Here is a 27,358-nt window from a genome sequence, read left to right as displayed (position 1 = left end):
TTACTATCTCCTATATTGTCTCTTTTAACTCGCAGAGTATAAGTTTCAGGAGGGCAGAGTTATTGCCAGTTTCGTTTACCTCTTTTTCCTAGAACCAAGAACAAGGCCTCAAGTAATGCTTATTCAAGGGAGAAGTAAATGAATTGCTTTAAAATTGAAAGTCCATGAGCTAACGATAGGCTAGACTATCTAGAATAACCAAACAATAGAAACTGATCAGAGGAAAAACAGAGAATGGGAAAAGAGGAAGAGATAACAGGACTCTCATTTGCAGGAGGCTGGGCCTGGGCCCCATCTGACGCCAATATGGAAGCAAAAGCTCAGTTTTGCCTTACTTTCTGAGAGTTATTATTGCATGTCAATTGCTCATTAAAGTCTGCATCAGCTCTAACCATCCATTATTTATAAATACAGACTCAAAGCAAGTCCTAGTGATTGCTCATTATTTAGTCTTTTTTAGCCATAGTAAGCCACGAAAAAAACCTGGCATGCATTGAAGAAAAAAAAAATGATGTAATTTATTCTTGTTTGTGTTTTGGGCATTGTCTTTGATTTCAGTTTATTTTAAGAAACAAAAAGAGTTTGCGATTAAGTGTAGGTAAAGCAGCCTATAATATATTCAACTTTTTCATACTTACCGCCCATGTTATGGTCAGTTCTCTATTGCTTCCACCCCCACCTCCTACGTCTGAAGGAGCCACGTTAGGTGCTGAAACAAATAAACAAATAAGTTAAAAAAAAAACACAAAAAATAGAGGCTACATAATTTTTTTCTGACGTTAGAGTTCTCATTCACTTAGAAACCATACATTCTGTCTTTTACTAGGAAAGACAAGCTGCACTCATGATCTACAAAGTTATAACAACAGCACCCCATAGTTGCTGTAATAAACAGTTTTACTGTCAAATGTTACGACTGACTCAGTGCAATAGGAAATACGTCAGTTTCCTCCAGCAAAGGATAGTGAAGCAAATTTGCCTTCCCATCTTTTTTTTCTTCTATCCTTTTATTTAATATGATTTTGAAAGATTAGATGTACTTGGTTGAGAAAATATTTCACAGCTCTTACTTTTGAAACCCATGACCTTTTAACAACTCACTGTTGTGTTAGTTTTATGCCTCAATTTGCAATGAACTGTTAAGAAATGGTGCCATGCTCATTAACACAGTATTAGGCTTCCCTGAAATATCTGGAAATAGTAGAAATCTAATACTGTCCCTGTGCTTTCATCTTCAGTGCCTGAATCTCTTCTGGGACTCTGTCACATCAGTGACTCTAGTTCTTCCCTCTTCCCATCTCTTTATACCATTCAATTTTCAGGCCCTCTACTGTAGTGATTACCCTTTGCCATCTTTTCATCCTTAAAAATCATCATGTAATATTGCTTTCCTTTACATCTCCAAGCCATCACAGCCTTTCCTGTCCCTGAACTGCAAAGAACTGATATATGACTGTTTTTGTATTTCTCACTGTAATCACTTTTTAACAACTCGAAATCTATTTTCCACTTCTTCATATTACTGAAATAACTCAAAAAACCCAAAGAATTGCTTTCAACCACCAAGTTCCATGGCCTCCTCTTTGTTTTCCTCCAAGTTATTCTCTCCCCTTGGAAGCCCTTTCAGGGTGGGTGCTGTATCTTAGTGGGCATGTATACTAGATCTTACTTAAGTTATAACTCATTGGATTTGCAAGTTATTGGAACTGTACAGATAAATACTAGAAGGTAGCTTGTTCCTGCACACTAGGCACTTGGAGACCAGGTACCCAACTACCATCTTTACAGAGAACATACATTTTCCCACACAACTACAGTGGCTCAGTCTGAGATAACATTCCCAGATCTGCCAACATTTTAAACAGATGTCAGTTCTTCCTTGAGTCTTCAAATAGTTCATCCCAACAGGAAAAGGTCACACCTTCCTCAGAGTACTCATGGACTGAATTACAGATCCTAATAAATGTGATTTACAGATAAATGCTTCAAACTTCCTCTGTGTCAACCATATAAATTCTCTGTTGAGGTCTGTACATTAGTTGCACAAAAATGAGCAAAATACATGCTTTTCTTTATATCTATGAAACTATATGGTTTCCTTCCTAGATTATAAAAATAATGTTTGAGAGATTTTATTTTACTATTCAACTGTTACTGCAGTGAGTATTAGAGATGAAACTGAATGAGTAGGAGTGTTAAAAGATAATTTACTTGTAGCACTTTAGATAAAACACATATTGAGGGCTGGAATATTAAAATACTCCTGGAAACCCTTTAAACCTCATAACTCATGGTCTGACCTTAAAACCCTACATGCTATAGAGAAACAAAGAGCATGTTGTCTTATAATCAATGAATAAATCAAACTGGGTGTTTTTAACTCTAAGTACCAAGTATGGTGGTCACAGGCAAATAATTTTAAAAATAACTCCAGAATAATTTATTATCCTGCAATTAGTTGAATCAAATATAGCCTTCATCAGGACAAATATTATTTGTGAAGGCATTTCACTGTAATTCCTTTCATTATAATCATTATTAACCTTTTTATTTAGAGCAGAGCTAAAAATAGAGTATGTTTATGTTAAAGTGAATATTTTTCCCATATCATGTTTATTTTAAGGTGCAACAGGCTTCAAATAAGTTATTCAGGGTTATTTTGCTTTTCAAGGATCACCCATTGAGGTCATGATGCTGACAATAAGACAAACAAAAGCCTAGAAATAAAGGTAGCTGTATCTTTTATTTATTTATTTTTTATTTTATTTTATTATTATTATTTTTTGTCTTTTTGCTATTTCTTTGGGCTGCTCCTGCGGCATATGGAGGTTCCCAGGCTAGGGGTCAAATCAGAGCTGTAGCCACCAGCCTACGCCAGAGACACAGCAATGCAGAATCCGAGCCGCGTCTGCAACCTACACCACAGCTCACGGCAATGCCGGATCGTTAACCCACTGAGCAAGGCCAGGGATCGACCCTGCAACCTCATGGTTCCTAGTCGGATTCGTTAACCACTGCACCACAACGGGAACTCCTGTATCTTTTAATAGGGTGTTTTATATACTACTTGGATTAATAATTGACTTAGTTTTCTTCATTTAGCTATGAATGTTCAGGTGCAGCTTTAGCTCTTAAGGGACAGTCTTTCACTTGTGGAACGGACATATAACCAGACCTACATATCTGACATGAATCTGAGCACCAAGCTGCTCTGTATTTGTGTCGAACTGTTCAGGAGCTGGAGGACTTAGCCAAATAGTGATTCATTTCAGGGAAGTAAATCACTCTAAGCACAAGGAAGCTTATTTAACTTTAGGCCCCAGGGCATCTGACAGTGAGCAAACTAGGCTTTCTCATCACAATAAATCATTAAAGACAATTTAAACAAATATTTAGGAAAAATAAAAAATTACTCAATTAATCATGAATTAAACACTTAAACATAGTGAAGTTTTTAAAATTGTCCTTTTTGCCATGATTCCAGTTTGAGATTTCATAATGATGTTGATAAGAGGGCTTCTATATTTCTGTTGTAGATCTTAAAAATATTTTAAAAGAAAATCAAGCCAATGCCCTGATTATTCTTTCCTATGAAAAGAAACTAATGTTGCCAATTTTACTTTTACATTTGAATACTTAAATAATTAGCATATAAGTTCCTTTAGGGGCTTTAGCTTTTTATGTAACAATGTACAAAGTGCCTTGTGACAAATCCTAAAATTTATATAGCCATTTTTACAGAAATAAAATTACCACGAATGTAGCTTCTCATTTTAATTTTCATCAGAATTTCACTGTGATTTAAAAACAAATTTTTTAATAAGAGATTCAAAATGTTATGAGCAATTCTCTAGATAACCAAAGGGATTATAGCCTGCATTTGCTTTTATTCTCCCTATAACTATATTTTCTTTCTGAAAAGCCATTCATAGAAGCAAATGATCTGTATAATATTTGGATGTTCAGATGAGAGTAGTTCTTCATGACTCTTCTGATTTGCTGCCCTGATGATTGCTAGTGCTCTTAATGCATCTATTAGGTTAAAATGATTTTCTTTCTAGGTAAAAAAAGATAGAGTCTAAGATAGTTCACAAAATATATTAATGTCTTAAGGTCTTATCAGGCCAAAATTATAGTTTGTTTATTAATTTGGGTGTTACCAAAAAGGAAATTTAAATGAGTGGAGCAGATTAAATCTGTTAACTGCTCAGTGGAATGATAATCTAAAAATACGTTGTTTTAGGAAATGTTTTGATGGACAGAAAAGAATGTTACCAACTGAAATAATCATAATGCATAGTAAATTTATTACAAAGACCCCAAACCAATTATGAATTATTTGTTTAAATTAAGTAAAAAGAGTTAGCATTTTCTAGTTTATCTTTCCCAGTGTATTAAAAACAAAAATATCTAATGCATATGTTAACCTTGTTTGAAACAAAACAAATTATATTTGGTAGAGGATTCTTCCTAAATTTTAAAATGCAAACATCACTATAGCTCTGATCACTACTTTTCATTTTCCTCTATTAACTTACAATTGCCAGAAACATCATCTTCCTTCTAGGTCCTCCCTTTTTTTCCTACAAATAATTCTGAGCACCAGTAATGGACGTGGTACTGTGTTAAGTACTAAAGTTAAGACTATGAATAAGTGAGTTCCCATTGTGACTCAGCAGAAATGAACAAAAAGACCAGTAACCATGAGGATGCTGGTTTGATCCTTGGCCCCAATTAGTTGGCTTAGGATCCAGTGTTGCTGGAGCTGTAGTGTAGCTCAAAGACGAGGCTCAGATCCTGCACTGCTGTGGCTTAGGCTGGCAGCTCTAGGTCTGATTCAACCCCTAGGCTGGGAACTTCCTTATACCACAGGTACTGCCCCACTTCCCCCACCCCCCAAAAAACCGAATATGAATAAAATTTGATTCTAGTTCTAGAGATGCTCTCATTAATGTAGAAGAAACTAAATATGTACAACTGGCTTTAATTCAATATTTAATTAAATATCCCCAATGTGTTAAAAATCTTCAATAAAATGTTGCTGGATAAGTGAAAGAATAAGTTAAAAAACACAGCTTATTGAAAGACTCAACTAGAACTCAGAAATGATTTTTATATATTGCATCTAATCAGATACTCAGATCAGTACTTTGATATAAGTATACAGAAGAGTAGTATTATCCTCTTTTTATAATAAAGGCAAATGAGTCCCAAAAGAAGTTATTTAACCTGTCCAGGTTACACTGCTCACATATAGAGAAGCTGAAACTTTTTTTTTTTTTTTTGGCTTAAGTTTGAATTACTTTTAGTTTTAGAGACAGTTAACAAAAGTCGTAGAATTTATCCTTGACTCAGCCTCCACCTGAGTTAACATCAAACATAACCAAGTACAGTGATGACAACTGAGAAGTTAACAGTGGCTCAATAATGTAAACTGTGGATTTCATTTGGATTGGGCCAGTTTTTCTACTAATGTCCTTTTTCTGGAGTTGCACACAGCCCGGCACACCACAAGCTATTTAGTTGACATGTCTTAGTCTCCTCCAGACCCTGACGGATCTTCAGTCTTTCCTCGTCTTTTGTGACCTCACTTTTTTTTTTGCCCTGCCCATGCACGCAGAAGCTCCCAGGCCAGAGATCGAATCTGTGCCATAGCAGCAACCTGGGCAACTGCAGTGACAATGCCAGATTTTTAACCGGTTGTTCCAAGAGGGAATTCCTTTTTTGCTGTTGTTCTTGTTTTATGTTTTTGTTTGGTGACCTCACATTTTCAAGAGCACTGACCGAGTGTGTTTTAGTTGCAACTTTAACCCTGGCCTCCATATGGCTTAAAAATCTATACTCTCTGCTTTATTAAAAAAAAGTGTCTATTTTATTATTAGTGACAGCTACTAACTTTAACATAGCACCTTAACAGCTATAAAATATGTTTTTAGCACCATTCTTCTCTTTTATCAAACATATCTAATAAATTTAAAAAAATACTGAAAGAGCAGAACAGACATGAAATTAAAGCTCTACACACTGGAAAATGTTGACTCCAGTGTTATGTTATTTTTTTTTTTCCTTCTTAGGTTGATCTGGCAAAAAATGGCAAAGCTGTCAAAACAAACCTGAATGCACCATTTTAGGGTATCAATTCACCAACTGCACCTGCAGAGCTATTAGCTATGGGATATGTCTTTACAATGACACATCACTTTGAAGGATGCTTTTATCTCTTTCTTACAGTCAAAATTAAATGGGTTACATTGAGTTACAAACGCATCTTCTAATTCTTCACTTGGGACCATCCATTTTATAATGCACTTTTCTGAAACCAAAGAATATACCCAACTGTGCAGGCAATCTTAACATGAAGTAACTGGACAGATAAGGGCATGTGCTGCACTAGATAATGTTGTGTCTTTCAATCAGCATAATGAGGAACAGGAGTAACCTTTCCATCAATTGGAAACCAGCCTTTATCCCACATGACATATGCTGGCATCTCTTAGAGAATTGCTATAATGGTACATGACAAGACAAACATCTCCCTGTTTTAGAAAGTATTTTTATTTTTTTGTAAGGATAAAAAAATGTAAATGTCCAATTTTATGAATATTCAAGAAAAACAGCAGTTAAAGAGAAAATCTGTTGGATTTTATTTTATTAAATATATAAAATTATTCCTTTAAGATCATTAAAATCATAAGAAATTATATAATCCTCTATTCTGCTTATAAAAATGGAAATATATTGCCAAATGAAGTGATCAGTGTCAGCGTAGACAATATTTTCTTATAAGCATATTAAAGTTTAAAATGATCATTAATAACATAATAAAATTTTTCTTCAGCAAATATTATGCACTAGGCAGAACTAATTGCTTTCCTTTCATGTTTGTAGTCATAAAAATTTCTCATAAGAAATAATTTCCACTTAGAGATGAGAAAACTCAGGCTCAGAGAGGTTAAGTAATGTGCCTCTAATCACAGAGCTTGTAAATTATAGAATCAGGATTCTTTTGCAGGATCAGTGTCCTGGAACTTCATTACCTCACAAAGACCTCCGAGAAAGTGGTTTAGAAACAAAGCTTTCAGGCATTCCCTTCGTGGCTCAGTGGCAAATGAACCTGACCAGGATCCATGAGGACGAGGGTTCAATCCCTGGCCTTGAGCAGTGGGTTAAGAATCTGGCATTGCTGTGAGCTGTGGTGTAGGTCACAGACACAGCTCAGATCCTGTGTTGCTGTAGCTGTAGCATAGGCCAGCAGCAGTAGCTTGGATTCGACCCCTAGCCTGGAAACTTCCATATGCTGCAGGCGTGGCCCTAAAAAGCAACAAACAAACAAAAAACCCCAAAGCTTTCAGGATTACAAACCCTGGATTTGAATCCAGCTTTGTTTCACATTAATTGGGTATCATCTTGACTTCTTTGTAAAATTAGGAACAATAACACCAATTTCATAAAGTTATTATGGGAATAAAAAGGAGCAATGCCAAATAGAGAGCTTAGCATGCTCTCTGATAACATACAGCAAGTGCATAAATGATGATAACCATAAAAGCTGATTAATAAAGGATCCTAAAATATTTTCCTATGAAAGGTTAACAAATGTATTAGAGGTTATAGGGTTTATTCTTTTCACAGCTGAAAGGAATGAGTCATCTCATTTTATCTCTATATATGGGGCTGTATCTTACATTGTGAATAAGACTGTTATTACTTCATGTGTTTGTTTGTTTTGGCTCTAAAGGCTTTTAAGAGAAGTTATTATTCAAGCACCCTAGAGAGAGAATTAGTTCCTTAACAAAATACCATTGAGCAAACACAATGTGAGAGGTGATGCCAAAAGTTGTTGGTTGAAAGTAACAACCTTACAAAAATATTAGATTTGAGAATACCTGTTAAATCAAAGCAACTTGATGATCTCTCAGCATGATTTATGCGGTTGAAATCACCAGTCAGAAAATGTTCTAGTTCCTTTTTCATGTTTGTCTTTCGAGAAAGGGCAACTGTGTTCAGTCCCATTACCCAGAAGCCCTATTACAAACATAGGAGGCTCTAAGAAATAATCAAAACAAAACACAAGGATCCTGGCTCTATGGTATCTGTGTTTCTAAAGCTGCAGCTTATATTACCTGCATATCCTAATAAGATTTTTGTGAGGTACAGAAAAGGAACAATAGCATTCATTTCAAAAGTGGATATACTAAAACAAAAACAATAGTGTTGAGGCCATATCTAGTTTCATAATTGAGAATAAAATGTGAGCTTCTACTAGAACACTAATAAAAGTTCATATGAGTCTTTGTGCTTTTAGAGTCCTAATTGAGAAACCACTTTTTAAAAGAGAAAGTTCAGTATATGAGAAGAGTTGTCAGACAGCTCTGAATTTGAATTCTGAATCTTGCAAGTAGTTGTACTAACTTAGGTAAACTATTTAGTGTCTCTGAGCCTACTGTCTATCAATGAGCATTGGATTGTAATGTCTACCTCAAAATATTATTATGAGGATTAACCGAAATGTGTGTGAAAATACTCGGCACAGATCAGTATTTTAGTGTTATTTCCTCCTCTATTACAGAATCATTAGTTTTATCTGGTAAGTTATGTGAAACTACGTGAAACTTTAAGGGACAGTTTATGGATGGTAGTCTCTATGGATAATTTGGCTTTAACAACTAAAGACAGTATAATTCATGATTCTATTTAGAAGTCAGGCCAAGGCATTGAGGTAGCCAGAAATGTGGATAAGTAATATTAAGATATCACAGCAGAATTTTAATGGTGGTCTGTCTTCTATTTAAAATATTTTCCCCCAAATAAAGCACTGAAGGTTGGCAAGGCATAGTAAAAATAAACAAACCCAGAGAGTCTACAAAACATTTTCTTTTTCACAGACAGGGAATAATAAAGAAGACTTATTATTGGAATCAGAACACTATTTTTGCCTAGAAATACCAGGGAGAAAGAAAACAAAGCAGAGTACTTCTTGTACTAAAGGCTATTAAAATGGAGTTGGTATTTAGCATAAAAAATGTGAACCTAGGAGTTCCTGGGTGGTGCAACGGGTTAAAGATCTGGGGTTGTCATTGCAGTGGCACAGGTTCAATCCTTGGCCCAGGAACTTCCATATGCCACTGGTATGGCCAAAAACCAAACCAAACCAGACCAAACCCAAACCAAAGTGAACTTAAATTGGAAGAATAGCCAAGGTTGAGGTGTGATAAAACAGCATATTTAGAGTGACATCTAACATTAAAATAAAACACTATAGCTATTTCTGAGATGCTCTACTGCCCAGGTAGTGAAGGTCTGAGAGTCCTCATCACTTTCTCTCCACGCCCTGCTCATCCTATTCTTCCATCCAGCCCCTCCATCCCCACGACGCTTTCCCCACGACGCTTATAAATGTCTTGAGAGACACAAAAACATTCTGAGCCTTCTAAATCACGGAACCTGTTAAATCACTTCCCTGCCTGGATAACATTCACGATTTACATTAAGGTTTATTTGCTAAACACCAGCTTCATTTTCTTGGTGTTGTCAGCAAGACATGTTTCTACAATATTTTCTTAGCCTCTTTGCTTCTATTTTCTATGCTGAAAACTCCATCTTGTCCTGATTTACTTTACCCCATCTTCCTGCTTGGAAAACAGTCGCAGTGCTGGTATATGACTTAAGCTTAAGAACAAAGACTTAAAGGCATAAGTTATTCATGTCGTCAGCTGAATGAGGACATAATGCATTGGTCTAGGCACACCGGACGTGTGCAGGTAGACACGCCATTTGCACAGCATGATATGTCCTCTAAAGAATAAGAGGAAGATGAGCCTCATGGCCCCAAGGGGTTTATGAGGGGTCCTTAGTAGGATGTGCATTGGCAAGGAGAACTGAGGTGCAAACCTAGGCACGCAGTCTGCAGAAGCACAATGGTGATTCTCTAGATGCTATGCATAGATAGCTAATGCCAAGCTTCCTCAATGCTAATGATTGTTAAATGCCTAAAGGTCAGAATAAAAGCTTAATCAGCTACCGGCTATGAGACTTTTAAAATAATTAAAAAAGCCTATATCCTGCACCTATTACCCTCTCCTCATTTGACATAATCCTAAAGAGCACAACAAAAGCAGTGTGGTTTCTTGAGGTGGCGCTCTTGGTCCCTGAGACCTTGAGTCCCTGGGTTCCTGGTTCCCACCATTAATTAAGATAAATGTCTCTGTGTCTTGTTTTATGTTAACTTTTTCCTTAAGTTTCACAGCACCCATTCTTTAGCCCTAACCTGCTGAGCTGGTCTCGGCAGGTGTCAAGTGGATTATGCAGTGGCTCTTTCCTATTAATTATGTAAAATGTCCTAAAGCTTCATACTACCCCTTTGTTTTTACATCTTGACACAGAATGCACACGTGTGAAATACATATACACAAATTTTTTAGATACATTACTTACCTCAGAGAATTATTTCCAAATACGTTCAATTATATATTAAAGTATCACTGAATTTACAAATGTTTTACATGCTACAAAGTTTCTTCTACGTACCAGCACCATCTGTTTTAATTTTGTTTGATGGTATACTGGGCTCTCCTATACCCAATGTATTGGTTGCTACCACACGAAATTCATATTCCATCCATGGGATTAAATCCACTGCTCTTGCTGCTTCCATGTTTCCTTCAATAATTGGGGGATCTATATAAAATAAATATTAAATAGAGATTATTAGCTGAACATCACTTCATAATTTTTTTACTAGTGTATAGTTAATTTACAGTGTTGTTAATTTATGCTATACAGCATAATGACCCAATCATATATATACACATTCTTTTTCTCATACAATCTTCCATCATGTTCTAGCCCAAGAGATTGGATATAGTTCCCCTGTGCTGTACAGTAGGACCTCATTGCTCATCCATTCTAAATGTAATAGTTTGCATCTACCAACCGCATATTCCTTATCCACCCTATTTCCTCCCCCATCCCCCTTGGCAACCACAAGTCTGTTCTCTATGTCTCTGAATCTGTGTCTATGTTATCACTTACATGTTGAATCTAAAATATGGCACAAATGAACCTATCTACAAAACAACATCACTTTTTAGAGTTCCCAATTTTTATATTAGTGTTTTGAGAAAAGAGCACATATTCCATTGATTTGTAATAAAAATAAAAACTAGCTATGAGAAAATATTCAGTTCAAGGGAGTGAGAGGGGAGGTCCTTAATAAATAAGTTAGAGAGATATGCATAGGTATCATTTATTTCCTAAGTCTAGGGTGGAGGACTGAGATTCTACACTTCTAACCAGCTCCCAGCTCATGCCTCTGCTAGTCCGCTGGCTACACCCTGAACAGCAAGGAGCTCTGTTCTAAAGACAGAATCCAGAAAGATTTCCTGAGGCAAGGGTACACCTTGGGCAGGTAAAATTTTTGTGGACTGCCACTGATGTAGTGTATGAGTAGATTTATTACTAGGGTACCTATGTGTTTAGACCTTTTTGGAGTTGGCTTTTTAGATTTCTACCGAAATCGTTTATGGTAGTGATAATAAATGTTATAATAATAATTCATTCAGATATATTAGGAATTTCTCAGCGTTTTATGGTACTAGATACTAATGGGAAAATTATAATTTAGGGGTAGGATATGATTCAAGATTACTTGTTTAACTGAGGTATGATAATACATACAACCAAGGTAGGACTATACATTATTCTAAGCGCTCTTAAAATATTTTCACATGTTGTTGTTGTTGTTTTTTTTTTTTGTCTTTTGTTGTTGTTGTTATTGTTGTTGTTGCTGTTGTTGCTATTTCTTGGGCCGCTCCTGCGGCATATGGAGGTTCCCAGGCTAGGGTTGAATCGGAGCTGTAGCCACCGGCCTACGCCAGAGCCACAGCAACGCGGGATCCGAGCTGCGTCTGCAACCTACACCACAGCTCACAGCAACGCCGGATCGTTAACCCACTGAGCAAGGGCAGGGACCGAACCCGCAACCTCATGGTTCCTAGTCGGATTCGTTAACCACTGCGCCATGACGGGAACTCCTCACATGTGTTTTTAATAATTAAGCTACACATACATGTGCTTGTAAATACCTGTATATCACTTATTTGGAAAATGTGTTTGCTTAGGCTTGTGTATGACTCATTATTTTATTACTTGGGGAATTTTTATCTGGCATAGCAGCTTATGAATAAGTAGTTCTGTAAGATGTTGTACCCATCTCCACAAAAAATACTAAGCATCCCAGTGTTCAGTTTCTACTTTTGGACCAATTCATACCACACCCAGACTATCCCATACTTCATTCACATTGGCATGTGTGGCATGTGTGGCTATATTCTCTTAGACATGGATATTGCCATCTAATCTTTTATTTTCTTAAGGATCTGTTTTAAATATTTGACATATATATTTGACTTTCTGATTAAAAGTTTGGCTTATTCCTTCTCCTCTGTTTTAATTCTGCCTCTTTATTTCCTATCTCCTCCATTGCTCCCTTACACCAAATCTGAATTTGTCTGTCTTACTTTGTAAACATAGGAACTTATTTTTGGTAACTGAAAGAGGAGAGATGAAATTTTGATTTGTGAAGAACTCTTCAGGGAGACAAGGCAAACAGAACTGGCTGTTATGACATTGGGTAGATGTTTCCTCATTAGATACCTTTCAATGATTTTGAGCCTCCTTAGAAGGTGTGGTTGTAGTCAGCTGAATGGTGATCCCTTCAAAATATATGTCTACATTCTAATCAGCAGAACTTATGAATGTGACCTTTTTTGGGAAAAGGGTCTTAGAGACTATTTTAATAAAACTGTAATTAAGTTAAGGACCTTGGGATAAAATCATCGGGGACTATCTAGATGGTCCCTAAATCCAATGACAAGTGTCCTTATAAGAGAAACATAGAAAAAAGCCATATAGAAGAGGAAGTGAAATATGACTAAAAGGCAGAAACTGAAGGGATGTGGCTGTGAGCCAAAGAATATTTGGAGCCATTGGAAGTCAGAAGAGGCAAGGAATTCGTTGTTCCCTAGGATCCATGGAGAATGTGCAGCCTTGCCAACACCTTGATTTGGACTTCTGTTGCTTTAAATCACTAAATTTGTGGTTATGTGTTACGGCAGCTTTAGGGATTAATACAAAGATTTAAAGACAGAAGCTGATAGAAATATTTGTAAGTTTGTGAGTTTGGAGATTCCAAGTAAAAAATGTAATAGAAGGCTCAAAGATCCTCTCCCTTGCTTCTTAATCTGTAAAACTCCAGAATAATTTAAATGCCTGAAGAATAGAAATGTTGGAACCATTCTGAAGGATCCCTCTTGGCAAGGGCATGGTGTTCTCATGGATGGTAAAGGCTACACTGGGGCTTTTCCAAGCAGCTGGGCAGTCAACAAGTAGGAGCAGGTGAAGACTGGGCCACAATAGGAAGAGCCAGATGGATGTGCAGTAAAAACTGCAGCTGATAGACTGATTTTGAGCCTGTATGAGAATCCAATATCAAATATCTCAAAACCGATGATCAGGGATATGTTCAAAAAGCAGAAATTCATACTTGACTTTAGAAAATATTTGGAAGAATGGTGAGAGATAAAGAAAAAAAAAGTCATTTTCTTGTCTTGGGGACTGTTTTAGAAAATATTTGGAAGAATGGTGAGAGATAAAGAAAAAAAAAGTCATTTTCTTGTCTTGGGGACTGTTTTAGAAAATATTTGGAAGAATGGTGAGAGATAAAGAAAAAAAAGTCATTTTCTTGTCTTGGATTTCAAATGAGGAGTGGGGCCTATGACTACATGAAGTCTGAGATGTAGAAAGGAAGGAGGATAGGAGCCTTGAAATTACTACCATGAGAACACAGACCTCAGTGGGAAACACTTGCCCCAGTGATGCAAACAATTCTCTCAAGAGGGGAAACAGGACGATGGACGTCTAGAATGTACCTTCTGAATGATTAAGGAAGGAATTTGATATCTATAAGTTAATAATATTCTCTACAAGGATGGCCCAAAGGTGTGAAAACTTCTTTTACAGCAAAACCAACTATGATAACTTTTGTTAATACACACTAACATCAGTACCTATGAGAAGATAAGTATCTAAAACAAACATGGGCACTCCCGTTGTGGTGCAGTGGAAATGAATCCAACTAGAATCCATGAGGACAAGGGTTCAATCCCTGGCCTTGCTCAGTGGGGTAAGGATCCAGCGTTGCCATGAGCTGTGCAGACGCAGCTCAGATCCTGAGTTGCTGTGGCTGTGGTATAGGTTGGCAGCTGCAGCTCTGATTAGACCCCTAGCCTGGGAACTTCCATATGCTGCAGGTGCAGCCCTAAAAAAAGCAAAAAAAAAAAAAAAATTATTGGCGTTTCTGTTGTGGCTCAGTGGAAACGAATCTGACTAGCATCCATAAGGACGCAGGTTCCATTCCTGGCCTTGTTCAGTGGGTTAAGGATCTGGCGCTGCTGTGAGCTGTGGTGTAGGTCGCAGACCAGGGTCAGATCTGCTGTTGCTGTGGCTGTGGCATAGACCAGCAGCTATAGCTTGGATTCGACCCCTAGCCTGGTAACCTCCATATGCCGAGGGTGCAGCCCTAAAAAGCAAACAAACATGTTTTTGGTATATATTTATGGTATGCATAATAAAACCATTTATATAAGTACTAGGACTAATTTAGCAAGAAATGACAAATATCAAACATTTTAGAAAAATGTATAAGAATTTAGAGTGTCTTTGTACCTGGCCTGCCTTTCCTTTCCCCAGATTGAGGCAGGATTTTGACCATACCACATCAGGAGAACAGGATTTGAAAGTCTGTTCTCTAACTTCTTTTTCCAGTTCCGATCTTGAGCTAGACAGCCCATATCATCACCTTACAACTGGAACCTCAAGACTGGCCATGTCCACACAAGATCACATTCATAATCATAATCATAAGTCCCCCTAGCTTGTTCCTAGTTATCATTTATAGACATATAAATGTTTCTTTTGTTTCATTTTTTTCCACTTTTTTTTTCTTTTTTTAGGGACATACCCATGGCATATGGAAGCTCCCAGGCTGGGGGTCTAATTGGACTACAACTGCCAGCCATGCCACAGGCACAGCAATTCGGGATCCAAGCCACGTCTGTGACCTACACAGCTCACAGCAACACATGATCCTTAATCTGCTGAGCAAGGCCAGGGATTGAATTCACGTCCTCATGGATACTAGTTGGATTCGTTTCCACGGCATCCCAAAGGGAACTCCTGTTTCTTTTATTTCTTATTCAGGACCTGGTATACCTACTATGATGTTTTGCAAATAGAAGTACATAATAAATTATTTGTAAAAAATACAAAGAATAAAAATACAAAAGTGGTGCTTACTTAGAATGTTTCAGCACAAGAAGCACAGGCTTGTGTACAGCAATTACTTCATTGTCTCCTTCAACCCTGAATCAGGCAGGCTGCTGGTAGAAAAGTAGGCACCCGCTTACCTTGCCCCACCACAAAATATCCATGTTCTGTGGCTCTTATGCCTGTATTCAGCTCAGGAGTTATCTTGCCTAAAGCAGAGGTTAGACCCCATCTCCATCCTCGTAAGCCCTTGCCTACTCTCTTTAACTGTGACTTGGTCCTTTCTGATATCTCTCCTCCACTGCTACTGAGTTTTACTTCTAGTACACATTTGTATTTGTTCTATTCTAAGCCCTAATTGTCCCTATATCTGGATTTGTACCTCATGCCATCTTCTGCAACCCCATCAGCCCTGATAGGAACTGTTGGACACTTTATTTTTTTCAAAACCCACCCACGCAGATAGGTTAGAAGGAAAGGGCACCTTTGCCTTGGAAAGAGATTCATGCCCCAAGCCAAAAGGACAAGAGTCAGGAACAGAGGCACTTTATGTCCCCTCACTTCAGCCAAGTTCCTTGCAACCTGTTTGTTATTTCCGGAGTCAGAAAGAGACAAGAGTACTTGGCACAATAGAGGCAAGTGCCAGGAATCGGGACTGGGGGTCTCAAGTTTTTGAGTTTTAACTGGGTCAGTTCTGCGTGAGGGCACTTTTTACAGATAATCTCAGTATTAAAATTGGATTTTAACTGTAAACACTACTCTTTATAGAGTAGTTTCCTTCATAGAAAACTAAAATTATGTATTAATATTAAATACAAATAACAATAGGTATTTAAATTTTGGTTTTACTTCTAAGTGTAAATTTCAAGTAAAGGGGCATACAGCAGGAGACATACTTTGTACTTTAATACTCAGGTTAAAAGACCTCCTTGAGGAATCTTCCCATAATGTTAGTGGGAATGTAAACTGGTACAACCACTATGGAAAACAGTATAGAGATTCCTCAGAAAACTAAATATAGAACTACCATGTGATCCAGCAATCTCACTCCTGGGCATATATCCAGAACAAAACTACAACTCAAAAAGATATCTGCACCCCTTTATTCATTGAGGAACTATTCACAATAGCCAAGACATGGAAATAACCTAAATGTCCATCGATAGGATGAATGGATTAGAAGATGTGGTACATATACACAACGGAATATTACGTAGCCGTAAAAAAGAACAAAATGCCATTTGCAGCAACATGAATGGAATTAGAGACTCTCATATCAAGTGAAGTAAGTCAGGAAAAGACAAAAACTACATGATATCCCTCTGAATTTTTATTGATTTGTAAATTAATGAATTTGTTGAAGAGGAAAATTAATTTACTTAACTGGATATTGGTCAATGTTGCAGAAACAGACTTATAGAGAACAGACTGTGATTGTTAAGAGGGAGGGGGTAGGAAGTGAGATGGATGGGTAGTTTGGGGTTGGTAGATGCAAACTATTGCATTTAGAGTGTATGGGCAATGAGGTCATAGTGGCCTAACACAGGAAACTGTCCAATCACTTGGGACAGAACATGATGGAGGATAGTATGTAAACCAACTATATTTTAGTAAAAAAAAAAAAAGGGGGAGTTCCTGTCGTGGCGCAGTGGTTAACGAATCCGACTAGGAACCATGAGGTTGCGGGTTCGGTCCCTGCCCTTGCTCAGTGGGTTGACGATCCGGCGTTGCTGTGAACTGTGGTGTAGGTTGCAGATGCGGCTCAGATCCCGCGTTGCTGTGGCTCTGGCGTAGGCCGGTGGCTACAGCTCCATTCAACCCCTAGCCTGGGAACCTCCATATGCCGCGGGAGCGGCCCAAGAAATAGCAACAACAACAACAACAACAACAAAAGACAAAAAAAACCAAAATGTGCATTTTGTTTTGTTTTGTTTTTGGTCTTTTTAGGGCCAGACCTGCAGCATAAGGAAGTTCCCAGGCTAGGGGTTGAATCAGAGCTGCAGCCGCCGGCCTACACCACAGCCATAACAACTTGGGATCCAAGATCTATACCACAGCTCGCGGCAATGCCAGAACCTTAACCCACTGAGTGGGGCCAGGGATCAAATCTGTATCCTCATGGATACTAGTTGGGTTTATTACCACTGAGTTACAAAGGGAACTCCTGAGAAGATCTTATTTTAACAACCAGCCATGAACCGTCGTACATAGTCTATTTGCAAAATCCATGATTCTATAAGGCTCAGAATAAAAATTTTCTGACTACTCTTTGGAGGAAAAGAGAAGCAAGCCTCATGGAATCTCAAGGCCAATATTCACAATGTTTTAGTTGCCTAACAACAATTCCTTGTGGTGCTCTGCTTCAGACCACACTGACTAGTTCTCTGATCATCTTCAGAGAGAGCCAGAAGGACCTCTGGACTGAAAAAACAGATTATTTAAAAAATAATTCCAGATAATGTACCCCACCTGTTATATCCTTAAGGTTTTAATACAATCAGAATATTTAGGATCCTCCATCTCTATCTAAAACTTAAGTGTTTGAAACTACCCAGAAAGAATTACCCACTCGGGAATTCTAACTGAAAAAAAGCAGGTCAAAAGACATGTTTGATAATGAAAATGGACATTTAAAAGCTTCTCTCTGGCTCTGGCACAACTACTTAGTGTGATATTAGAGGCTCTAACCCAATCCATAGATCATCTGGCAGGACTCAAAAGAGCCAGGAGTGTGACAAAGTACCTTGCAGCAAAAGAGAAGCAGCTTGTGCTCTGGCATCCCTGAAATGTAAGTCTTTGATTCTTCTCTAAGGAAAATTTTCATTTTGCCTCATAAAAACCCAGAGGTTTATATGTGAAATAAGAACAGCAAGAGTAAAGCTACAGGAGTTCCCTTGTGGCTCAGTGGGTTAAGGATCCAGGACTGTCACTGCTGTGGCTCTAGTTACTGCAGTGGTGCAGGTCCCATACCTGGCAGGGCCTGGGAAATTCTGCATGTCATGGGTGCGGCCAAAAAAAGAAAAAAAAAAAAGAGTAAAGCTAAGGAAAGGCAAAAAAGAAAATAGTAAATTTTCTACAATGAGCCTGATGATTTTCTCACTTTTTTTAACCTATCAATTTGGTGAATATTTAAAAACAAAGTACTAAATACTGAGTAAATATACGATAGAAGAGATACTCATATACTGGTAGTGGGAATAAAAACATTCGACATTTCTTCAGTGTAATTTTGTAGTATAGATCATGAACTTAAGCATGGTTATACTCAATAATTTAACTTATAAATGTATATTCTGAGGAAATATCTAAAATTCAGAGAAACAACTGTGTGTTGAGATGATAAGAGCAGAGAATTCATTAACAATTAATTCTAGTCTTCCACATGACAGAATTTTAAATATAAAGACATTTTTCTTCTTCTTTTTATAAAACAGATCCCAGGTTCTCTTGAATTGCTCCTCATGGCATGGTTTCCAGACCTCTTCATGTTCTGGCCAATATCCCTCTTCCATAGAAACATATACACCATCACTAACTTGCTCCTCTGGAAGTAGCATCATAGAATCAAACACAACATTCTAAATGTGACCTAAGCATCCTGTAGAACATTAAGGATCACACCAAATTTCTTCTGTCCATCACCTAATATGTTTGTGAGAAGCAATAAGTAGATTGCTTACTGTCAAGATCCCAGCAACTAGTCACTGACTACTAGCCCTGCCCATTGCCTCCTTCTCCCTGGAAACACATGCATCATATCAAGGGTATAACAGCCTATTCATACTGAGGAAAGAGACAGCAGATATCCAAACTCCCATGCCAAAAAAAAAAAAAAATAGTAACTGCCCACAAAATACAAAGGGATGCTCTTGCGTAGAAATAGCCCTCCAAGACTACAGCAGTTGGTTTCCCTAAACTCATAGAATAAGAAAAATATAAGCAAAATGAATAAGCTCAGGAACCACATTCCTCGTTAAAAGAACAGGAGAATTCACCTGAAGCAACACACAATGAAACAGACCTCTGCAGACTGACAGACAGTGAGTTCAAAAAGGAGATAGTGAAAATACTGAAGGAATTAAGAATGAATATGAAGGAATTAAGAGCAGATATAAACAGTAATGCAGATCACTTTAGAAAGGAACTAGAAAATATAAGGAGGAGCTATGAAAAATTAGAAAATTCATTTGCAGAGACACAAACTGAGTTAAAGGCACTAAAGAGAAGAATGAATAATGCAGAGAAATAAATTAGTGACATGGAAGACAGAATAACAGAAATCACCTAATCAGGACAGCAGACAGAAAACCAAACAAAAAAACACAAAAGCAATATAAGAAATCAATGTAATAATATAAAGCAGGCCAATCTATTTTCATAATAGGGATTCCAGAAAGAGAAGAAAAAGAAAAGGGGATTTAAAATATATTTGAAGAAATTATGTCTGGAAAAATTTCCAAATCTAAAGAAAACAGATATCAAGATATAGGAAGCACAGAGGACCCAAAACAAGTTGTACCTAAAGAGGCCCACACCAAGACATATTATAATAAAAATTGCAAAAGTTAAAGATAAAGAAGGAATTCTAAAGGAAGCAAGAGAAAAACAAATCATTAATTGTAAGGGAACCCCCATAAGGCTATCAGCTAATTTTTCTAAATAAACACTACAGGGGAGTTCCTGTCGTGGCACAGTGGTTAATGGATCTGACTAGGGACCATGAGGTTGCAGGTTTCGATTCCTGACCTTGCTCAGTGGGTTGAGGATCTGGCATTGCCGTGAGCTTGGTGTGAGTTGTAGATGCAGCTCGGATCCTGCATTGCTGTGGCTCTGGCGTAGGCTAGCGGCTACGGCTCTGATTGGACCCCTGGCCTGGGAACCTCCATATGCCATGGGAGCAGTCCTAGAAAAAGGCAAAATACTAAATAAATAAATACATACATACATACTACAGTCCAGAAGAGAGTGGCAAGCTTTATCAAAATTTCTAAAACAGAAAATTTTTCAGCCTAGAATACTCTACCTAGCAAGAATATCATTTAAAGTAGAAGGAGAAATAAAGAATTTCTCCAACAAGCAAAAACTAAAAGAGGACAACAATATTAAACCCATTCTAAAAGAAACACTGAAAGGGCTTCTCTAAATAAAAAACATAAGAAGAAATAGGATGGTGGAAGTCACAATTGGAAAACAAGCACTTAAATTAGCCAGTATGCAGATCTAAAAGGAAAAAAAATTATTGTAAAAGTGATGATAAACACAAGGAACAGCAAAAGGACAAACATGAAGATGTTAACAAAAAAAAGGACTTCGAAATCATAAAATGTGGAGAAGAAAAGCGAGAAAATCTAGACTCTTTTTTTTGTTGTTGTTTACTAATGTGTTTGAGCCTATATTACTCTCAGGCCAAAGCAAGCAGATATAGGAAGGAGTTGAAAAACAAGGTAACCACACAAATCAAAACCAAATATTACATTCACAAAAATTAAAATGAAAGGAAATCATCCAACCAAAAAAGAAAGGAACATGCTACTAAAAAAGGAGAAACATAGAATCAACTGGAAAACAAGGTTTAAAATGGCAATAAATACATATTTGTCAATAATTACCTAAATGTCAATGGACTGAATGCTCCAATCAAAAGACTAGAGTGGCAGACTGTATGAAAAGCAAGAGCCTACAAGAGACCTTAAGGCAAAGAACACATATAAATTGAAAGTGATGGGATGGAAAAAGATATTTCATGCACGTGAAAAAGACAGGGAAGCAGGAGTTGCAATACTCATATCAGACAAAATAGACTTTAAAATGAAGGCCATAAAGAAAGACAAAAAAGGATACTATTTAATGATAGAAGGATCCATTAAAGAAGAGGATGTTACAATTGTCAATATATATGCCAAATATAGGAGCACCCAGATACATACAAAAAATACTAACAGACATAAAAGGAGAAATTAATGGGAATATAATAATCGTAGGAGACTTTAACACCCTACTCATATCAATGGACAGATCCTCAGACAGAAAATCAATAAGGAAACAGAGATACTAAATTACACAATAGAAAAATTAGACTTAATTGACATTTCCAGGGCATTGTACCCCAAAAAATCAGAGCATACATTTTTTTCAAGTGCACAAGGAACATTCTCAAGGATTGACCACATCCTGGGGCATAAAATTAACCTCACCAAATTTAAGAGTATAGAAATTACTTCAAGTATCTTTTCTGACCACAATGGCATGAAATTATACATTAACCACAGGGGGAAAAAATGAGAAAAAACTGATTACATGGAGACTGAACAACATGCTACTAAAAAATCAATAGGTCAATGATGAAATCAAAAGGGAAATTAAAAAATACCTTGAGACAAATGATTATGAAAAACATTTGTTTTCAGAATAACCATTCAAAATCTATGAGATGCTGAAAAAGCAGTGCTTAGAGGGAAGTTCATAGCAATACATGCCTTCCTCAGAAAAGAAGAAAAATCTCAAATTGACAACTTAACCTACCACCTAAATGAATTAGAAAAAGAAGAACAAAGTCAGAAGAAGGAAGAAAAGCATAAAGATCAGAGAGGGAATCAATATAATAGAGATCCAAAAAATAATATTAAAAAAATCTATAAAACCAAGAGCTGCTTCTTTGAAAAGGTAAACAAAATTGACAAACCTCTGGCCAGACTCACCAAGAAGAGGTGATAAAGAACTCAAATAAACAAAATAAGAAATGAAAAAGGAGAAATCTCAACAGATGCTGCAGGAATACAAAAAATTGTAAGAGAATACTATGAACAATTATATGCCAACAAATTTGACAACCTAACAACTTAGAAGAAATGGACAACTTTCTTGAGACTTACATCCCACCAAAACTGAATCAAGCAGAAATAGATCAACTGAACAGACCAATCACTAGAAATGAAATTGAATATGGAATAAAAACACTTCCTACGAACAAAAGTCCAGAACCAGATGGCTTCAACACAGGTGAATTCTACCAAACATACAAAGAAGAACTTATACCCATCCTTCTTAAACTTTCCCAAAATGCTGAAGAAGGAACACTCCCAAAGACATTCTATGAAGCCACCATCACCCTAATACCAAAACCAAAGATACTACCAAAAAAGAAAATTATAGGCCAATATCTTTTGAAGAATACAGATGTAAAAATTCTCAACAAAATTTTAGCCAATCAAATATAACAACATATAAAAAACATCATACACTACGACCAAGTGGGATTCATCCCAGGTTCACAAGGATGGTTCAACATACACAACTCAATCAATGTCATACACCACATCAACAAAAGAAAAGTAGAAAACCACATGACTTTCTCAATAGATGCAAAAAAGGCATTTGACGAAGTCCAACATCCATTCATGGTAAAAACTCTTACCAAAGTGGGTATAGAGGGTACATAACAAAATAAAATTCATTTATGACAAACCCACAGCAAATATAATACCCAACAGAGAAAAGCCGAAAGCTTTCCCACTAAAATCTGGAATAAGACAAGGATGCCCACTCTCATCACTTTTATTCATCATAGTATTGGAAGTCCTAGCCATAGCAATCAGACAAGAAATAAAAGCTATCCAAATTGGAAGAGAAGCAGTAAAACTGTCACTGTACGCAGATGACGTGATACGACATAGAGAAAATCCTAAGGACTCCACACAAAAACTGCTTGAACTGATCAACAAATTCAGTAAAGTAGCAGGATACAAGATTGACATTCAGAAGTCTCTTTCATTTCTGTATAGTAAAATAAAATATTAGGAAAAGAGTATAAAAATACAATACCTTTTAAAATCACATCCTCAAAAATTAAATATGTAGGAATAAATCTGACTAAAGAGGTGAAAGACTTATATGCTGAGAACTAGAAAACATTAATCAAGGAAGTTAAAGAGGATTCCAAGAAATGGAAAGATACTCCATGCTCCTGGATTGGAAGAATTAATATAGTAAAAATGGCCATACTACCCAGAGCAATCTACAAATTCAATGCAATTGCTATTAAATTACCCATGACATTTTTCATAGAACTAAAATGAACAATCCAAAAATTTATATGGAACCATAAAAGACACAGAATTACCAAAGCAAACTTGAGAGAAAAACAAACAAACAAACAAAAAACAAGCAGGAAGCATAACTATCCCAGACTTCAGGCAATATTACAAAGCTACAGTAATCAAGACAGCGTGGTACTGGTACCAAAATAGACATACAGACCAATGGAACAGAATAGAGAACTCATAAATGAACCCAGGCACCTACAATCAATTAATCTTCAACAAAGCAGGTAAGAATATAAAATGGGAAAAACAACAGTCTTTTCAGTAAGTGGTGCTGGGAAAACTGGACAGCCATATGTAAATCAATGAAACTGGAACACACCCTCATACCATGCACAACAATAAACTCAAAATGGCTTAAAGACTTAAGTATAAGACAGGACACCATCAAATTCCTACCAGAGAACATAGGCAAAATATTTTTCAAAATCAACTGTACAAATTTTCTCTTAGGTCAGTCTCCCAGGGCAACAGAAATAAAAGCAATATTAAGCCAATGAGACCTAATCAAACTGACAAGCTTTTGCACAGCAGAAGAAACTTAAAACAAAACAAAACAAAAAAACCCCACAACACCAAAAAGGCAACCTACACAATGGGAGAAAATAGTTTCAAATGATGCAACTGACAAGGGCTTAATTTCTAAAATATAAAAACAACTTATGCAACTCAACAGCAAAAAAAAAAACCAAGAAACCAAAAACCCAATTGAAACATGGGCAGAAGACCTGAATAGACATTTCTCCAAAGAAGATATACAGATGACCAACAAGCACATGAAACAATGCTCAACATTACTGATTATTAGAGAAATGCAAATCAAAACTACTATGAGGTACTAACTTGCCCCTGTCAGAATGGCCATCATTAACAAGTCAACAAATAAATGCTGGAGGGGTTGTGGAGAAAAGGGAACCCTCCTACACAGCTGGTGGGAATGTAAATTGGTACGACCACTATGGAAAACAGTATGGCATTACCTCAAAAAACTAAATATAGAACTACCACATGACCCAGCAATCCCATTCTTGGGCATATATCTGGACAAAACTTTCCTTGAAAAAGATACATGCACCCTTATATTCATTACAGCACTATTCACAATAACCAAGACATAGTAACAACCTAAATGTGAGAAAAAGAATATACATATATGTATGACTGGGTCACTTTGCTGTACAGTAGAAATTAACAGAATGGGTAAATCAACTGTAATGGAAAAAATAAAACTCTTAAAAAAAGAAATCAATGAAAAATTATTAGGCACATGAAAACAAAGAAATGTGACCCACTGTCAAGAAAGAAAAAAATTCAATAGAGGCAAACTTAAAGATAGCCCAGAGTTAAATGATCATACAGGGACTTAAGAGAAACTGCTAAAATTAGTTTCTTATTACCATCTTTCCTACTAGAATGTAAGCTCTTTGAAGGTAGGGTTGGTGTTTTTTTTGTTTGTTTGTTTTTTGTTTTTTTCTTTTTGTATTTTTCTCTCTCTGGTTTATTCGGTGCTTGTCAACTATGTATCCAGCATCAAGGACAGGTTCAGGCATACGGTGGGAGCTCAATAAATATATCTTTAATGAATGAGCACTATAGGCCCAGATCTAGTTGCTAGGGATGGAAGAGCAAATAAATCAAAAGTTTTCATCCTCATAGAACTTACTTTATAATGGAATAATTTTTAATGAGAAGTATATTTTAATTGAGCTACATTGTAAGTTATCATAATTAATGGAAATGACAATCATTATTCCTTTTTCAAAGCCAAAGCAAATTTTAACCATGCATTTAATTATTTCATTTGTTTTCCAGTATCTATAATCATTGTCAGTTTGGCTAGGCATCTAATATTATCTACAGTTTTATCATTATAATTCATTTTCATTCTCTTCAGAGAAGCAGAAACTGCTCATGTTTATGTTTATCAAACATCTAAATGGTTTCTAAAATTGTTTATCAAATTGTCTGATTTTGCCAAGTGTTTCTAGATAAAAATCACACTCGAAAACATAATGTAATAAAAATGTTTCACCTGTTTATAATTCTTTTGAATTTCATACACTTACATGAAGAATTGTTTAGTACTAAAATATATCCTAAACCCTTTAACAGATTTTAAGTTTATATTTCATTCATTTCCATGATAGGAAGAAATTATCCAGAAAAAGTGAATCTAAATTAAAATTTCTTAGGAAGCAATACAAATAAATTCCATTATGTGAAGATAAAACTAAAATGAGTACATTTAAGATATGTTGGGATTAATTCTTTTTCATTAAAAAATAAAAAGAGAAACATTCTGTTTACTTTCACCTTTTTTCTCCCCTCTGGTGACAACTGAGCTCATATTTCTAAGCCTCTTCTTTATGCCTCTTAAAAAAACTTCTGACAACAAGAAGTCTGCTTAAAAATACTGTCAACAATGACAAACATAAACAGGTTATTTTACTTTTAAAAAAATCCTTTATATTCTTTGATATTCTAGGAGAAAATAAGCTGTGTGATACTGTATGCTAGTGATAAGAAATGGCAACGATAATACTTGTAGAGAAAACACCCATTTAGTCTTTTAGAAAATCTTAATATGAGAATAAAAAAGGCTTGAGATACTAAACTTCTTTAAAAACCTGTTTTTGGAGTTCCCGTCGTGGCTCAGTGGTTAACGAATCCGACTAGGAACCATGAGGTTGCGGGTTCCGTCCCTGGCCTTGCTCAGTGGGTTAAGGATCCGACATTGCCGTGAGCTGTGGTGTAGGTTGCAGACACGGCTTGGATCCCGAGTTGTTGTGGCTCTGGCGTAGGCAGGTGGCTACAGCTCTGATTCAACCCCTAGCCTGGGAACCTCCATATGCCATGGGAGTGGCCCTAGAAAAGACAAAAAAAAAAAAAAAACCCAAAAAACAAAAAAGACCTGTTTTTAAAGGTTTCTGAGGATAAGCCAGGCATCATCCTGAGGAAGTAAAGGATTATGGCCGTATGATCTGGGTGCTCAATCTTTATGATCAATTGTGTCTTTTTTTAAATGGAGAACTATAGTACTTAGATAATTAGATTAAAAGGGTCATAAATAAATTATAGATGCTATTTGCCAAAAAAAAATACTTCCCTATAATTTTTTTCTAATATATCTTAGAATTACATATAGCTCAATTAAGTATCCCAGAAGGCCTCTCTTTGCTTTCCCATTACAGATTTAGACATGCTGCTTCTTCCCCTATAGCTTTAAAACATTTAGTTTGCTGTATTTCACTACCAAATTACTGGGATTCTAAAAAAAAATCAAAATAAAAATAAATTTTAAAAAAGAAAGTATTCAGAGTAGATGAAATTCTTAAAAGGTACAGGTTCTTTTGTTTTTGATAAAACTCATTTAAAATTCGTACAAACTAATCAAACAAAACTCACCTGTCTTTGCATCTTTCCAGTCATCTGAAAGAATAGTCTTGGTCTGGATATTGTATTTAGATATCGGACTATGATTGTCTGAACCCCGGCTCCAAGTAAGTGCCACCGAAGTGGCTCTAATGTCTTCTATCCGCAAACCACCAGGAGGGCCTGGAGGGCCTGAAATGAAAATTTGGGCAATGAATCAATGAATTCCAACTAGTGAATTCAGTGCACATTAGAATACAAAAGTGTCTGCCTTGTAATTGATCTAGAGAACATTAATACTATATAATTAGTGTTGCCCCATTTTTTAAAAATATAAACTATAAAAAGCAGTAATAGAATCTCTGGCTTTTACTAAATGATTTCACGATGTCTCTTTTTAAGAAAGGAGATAAGTACTGTCCTTTAAAATGGCATTGTTATTCAGGATAAATGTGATAATCTTTGACTCGTAAAATGCAATTGGCATTGAAGGGATCTAGTTGACTACAGCTTAGTGAGATTTAATGCACGCTTCGCTGAATGCATGGGTCAGAGCTGACAGC

At 36.4% G+C, this 27,358-nt stretch overlaps 1 protein-coding gene across 2 annotated transcripts in view; it reads right to left on the bottom strand.

Annotated features, from left to right (window-relative positions):
- The window catches only part of CNTN1 (contactin 1), a 325,309-nt gene that overhangs the window by 42,224 nt on the left and 255,727 nt on the right, over positions 1-27,358 (bottom strand). For both annotated transcript variants that reach the window (XM_047787973.1, XM_047787974.1), the window contains 3 exons: positions 26,829-26,987; positions 10,528-10,677; positions 639-709 (listed from right to left, as the gene is read on the bottom strand). In XM_047787973.1, the coding sequence (XP_047643929.1) occupies positions 639-709; positions 10,528-10,677; positions 26,829-26,987 (380 nt within the window). The remainder of the gene's footprint in view (positions 1-638; positions 710-10,527; positions 10,678-26,828; positions 26,988-27,358) is intronic.

Source organism: Phacochoerus africanus, chromosome 7, assembly GCF_016906955.1.
Source record: "Phacochoerus africanus isolate WHEZ1 chromosome 7, ROS_Pafr_v1, whole genome shotgun sequence".
NCBI classification, from domain to species: Eukaryota; Metazoa; Chordata; class Mammalia; order Artiodactyla; family Suidae; genus Phacochoerus; species Phacochoerus africanus.
This window is presented reverse-complemented; position numbering and strand designations above follow the sequence as displayed.